The sequence below is a fragment of the Camelina sativa genome, chromosome 17 (assembly GCF_030686135.1).
Source record: "Camelina sativa cultivar CO46 ecotype springtype chromosome 17, ASM3068613v1".
NCBI lineage: Eukaryota > Viridiplantae > Streptophyta > Magnoliopsida > Brassicales > Brassicaceae > Camelina > Camelina sativa.
Genome location: NC_141896.1, coordinates 20,794,837 through 20,798,623, shown reverse-complemented (window position 1 = coordinate 20,798,623; position 3,787 = coordinate 20,794,837). Strand labels below are relative to the sequence as shown.

Below are 3,787 nucleotides of genomic sequence, written 5' to 3'. Positions count from 1 at the left end.
GCTACATTTTGTTCTTGAAGAACAAACGACAGAGATAAGAAGATTACCAATTACGGTAAGACCAAGATCTGAGGAGAAATTGGAGGAGGCAAAGAGAGTAGAGGACAAATAAAAAGAGACAATAAGAGGAAATGCAAGTAACCGTGGTAACAAAAAGTCAGAAATAAAAATTACTATAACACCATGTATTCTATAATTTAGAGTTATAAGTAACTAAGCCTGGTCCATATTCACCTACAATTACAAGTTTTTATGAACTGTTTACCATATTCATTCAAAAATTCCAGAAAAAAGCATGGTCCCTCTTTTTCGATTTATATAACGTGTGTTCAAGATATGCAAAACATAACAAAAGCAATTAAAGAGAAACAACAACATCTTCAAGCTATAGTATATTTTTTATATTTGCTTATTTATCTACAAGAACAAACAGTTTTAATTAAAGTATGATTTTTGAGATAAAACAAATATAAAATAAAACTTTTCGAAAACAACCCTCGGCATAGCGCGGGTATTAACCTAGTTACTAAATAAAAGAGTTTGATACAAACGTTTTAACAAAAGGTTGAAGAGGTTTTAGACAAGGCCTAAAGCCGAGGTTGAACTGAGATAAAACATACTTTGAATTTTACAATAGACACCAAAACAAATCTACTCTGGGTCCTATCGTTCACCACGCCCGCTAGTTCCCTCTAGGGTTACCTGCAGCACCAAAAATTTATCATAAGTAATCTAAAATTACTTAGTGAGCTCAGGGTTACTGCAAGAAATAAACCCCGCTCCCAACCCCATCAACAAACAACATGCAAGCATATGCGAACATCATGCAAGCAGAAACATCCAACATGCAAGCATAAACATCAACATGCAAGCATAAACCAACATTAAGCAAGCGTAGCAATCAACATGCAAGCGAGCTAACAATAATACCACTTTCAGAGTTTACATGCGGAAGCTTAAACCACAACATGCAACAACATGCAACTTAAAATAAAATAAGAGATTTAACAGGTTTTATTTTAAATATTCGGCAAGCATCTCTTCCTTAACTCCTCACAAACATCCGCCTTGTAACCACAGAGGCATGCAACCGGAGTTCTCCCCAATGTCACACCGTCGTGTCGACAGCCTCGGCCAGGGTAGCGAACCCAGTAACCTTCAAGCTCTTCGTAGCCAACCCTACAACGCACGAACATGGATTGCACATTGCGGTTGCATGTGGTACGGATCGGAAGGATGACACTACCAAGTTCCCATACGCTTAGCCGGAATCCCTCACGGACTAAAGACGTATTATAACCTCTCCATAAATTCGTACTTGAGTTTTACATGGCTCTCAAGCGCATAAACTCGCAAGTACCTCAACTCGTTACCACTCTTGTTACTAGAACATTTCGATCTAGCAACCGGTGTAACCTCACCATACATGCATTTAAACAAGAAGATCACAAAAGAAGTTCAAGTAAATGCAACTAAATGCCTCATGCAAACCGCGCACTAGATGGATATCTTTCTTTCTCCATCTAAGCCGGCAAAAGATGTGCCTGAACTCACAGTAATCTGTCGATGATCAGTCTTCTTTGACGAAGCTTCTCACGCGGCACACTCGGTCCTCTTCTTCGGTTAGAATCGATTTTCCTTATCGATTTAACCTGGTGGTCGATAGTATTTGTCTTGATTTTCTCTTCTCCTCTTCTTCTCTTCTTTCTTCTTTCTCGAACTCTCTTTCGCAACAGCACTTCCCTTCTTTCTCTCTTCTCTCACTCTCTCTTTCTCTCTCGAAAATTTCCTCTCCTTACCCCCTTATGTTTTGTGAGGAAATGAGAGAGTTGAGAGCTTATTTATAGGGAAGTTGGGCGGCAATATCAACCAATGCATGGAGCTCTCTCTTGCTCCCTTAGTGTGTATTTGTGCATGGCTTGACACTTGTGAAGAAATCGAATTAACACCTTGATCTCCACTAAGGCTTGATCAAATTGTTTAATCCCCACTAAGCTTCCACTAACCTCTTGAGATTATTTAATTCTTCCACTAATCTCACTAACTTCTTCTTGAATATAATAATCCTCCACTAAATTCCCACTAACTTTTCATGATTAAAATAATCATCCCACTAATTCTTCTTGACTTAGAAGATTTTTGGGTGAATCGGTTTTGTGCTCTCGGTCGACCGTCGATCAGCTCTCGGTCGACCGTCGATCAGCTCTCGACGACTATCGACTCGTCTCGGCACCTCTCGGATAATACGTCTCGGACGGTACGCTTTAGTACGTCCCGGACGATACGGACCACACATCTCGGCCAACTTGACCAATTTTCACTCCGTCCAAAATTTCTCGGACTTTCTTTCAATGATCTTTCTGTTCTCCTCATTGGCTCCCTTTATTGGTCTTTTGACCTTGAGTTTTCATTTTGTAATTTACCCCGGGGTGAGGGTCATTACATTCTTCCCCCCTTAATAGAATTCGTCCCGAATTCCATAGGGTTCCGATGGTCCTGCCTCATCTTCCTCGGCTAACAATTGAGGATACTTGGCTCGAATCCTATCCTCATCTTCCCATGTGATAACTTTACGGTTCTGCTTTCCCCAAAATACTTGGATTTGAGGAATACTCCTATTTTTCAACTTCCGAGTCCTCCTCTGCCCTATCCCAAACGGTCCTTCGGGATATGTGAGGTTCGGCTCCAATTCCTCAATAGGTTCGGGCACAATCATGTTAGGATCTGGTACATGCTTCCGTAGTTGTGAAATATGGAAGACTTTATGCATTCGCATAACTTCGGGCATAGATAGCCGATAGGCCACTTCTCCAACTCTCTTCTCGATCCGGTATGGTCCGATAAACCTTACCGCAAGCTTTCCCACTTTACCAAAGCGATCCTTTCCTTTTTGTGGTGCCACCTTCAAGTATACCATATCCCCGACTTCAAATTCCACTTCCCGCCTTTTACGGTCCGCGTACTTCTTCTGGCGGTCCTGCGCCTTTTTCATACTCTCCTGTATGAACTTAATCTTTTCCGTCGTCTCATCGATCAACTTATGATTGAAACTTGTTCTCTCCCCTACTTCCGTCCAACACAAAGGTGTTCGACACGGCCTTCCATACATTTCTTTTAATGGGGACAGCCGGTACTCGAGTGATAACTATTGTTATACGCGAATTCAACCAACGGCAAATTCTTTTCCCAATCTGACGACCATTCCAAAGCACATAATCGATCATGTCCTCAATGGTTCGGATCGTCTTTTCCGTCTGCCCATCAGTCTCTGGGTGAAATGAGGTGCTCATATGAACATATGTTCCCAACACTCTCTACAAATCTTTCCAAAACAACGATGCGAACTTTGGATCGCGATCAGAGACAGTGTTGGCTGGCACACCATGCAACTTCAAAATCTCATCAATATACTTCCCTGCCAAGACTGGCGCTTGATCCATGCTTCTCACTGGAACTAAATGGGCTACTTTGGTTAAACGATCGACCACTACCCATACTGCATCATTGATTCGTCCCTTCCTTATCTGTAGACCGGTTATAAAAACCATCAAAATAGAGTCCCATTTCCACGTTGGTATAGGAAAGTTGCGAAGCAAACCTGCAGGCACTTGATGTTCTACCTTGATTCTCTGACATGAGTCACATTAGCTTACCCATTTTGCTACTGCTCTCTTCAGTCCAGGCCAATGATAATATCTCCGCACATCTTTGTACATCTTTGTGCTTCCCGGATGTATACTTAATGCTGAGCTAAGGATGGCTTCTAATATCTCATCTCGTAGCCCGT

The 3,787-nt window shown here is 41.7% G+C and overlaps 1 protein-coding gene across 1 annotated transcript; it reads right to left on the bottom strand.

Annotated features, from left to right (window-relative positions):
• Nucleotides 1–2,455: 2,455 nt before the first annotated feature.
• Nucleotides 2,456–3,109, bottom strand: LOC104759552 (uncharacterized). The gene has a single exon (XM_010482459.1). It carries the CDS (start codon nt 3,107–3,109, stop codon nt 2,456–2,458), a length of 654 nt encoding a protein of 217 aa, XP_010480761.1.
• Between the last annotated feature and the right edge of the window lie 678 nt (nt 3,110–3,787).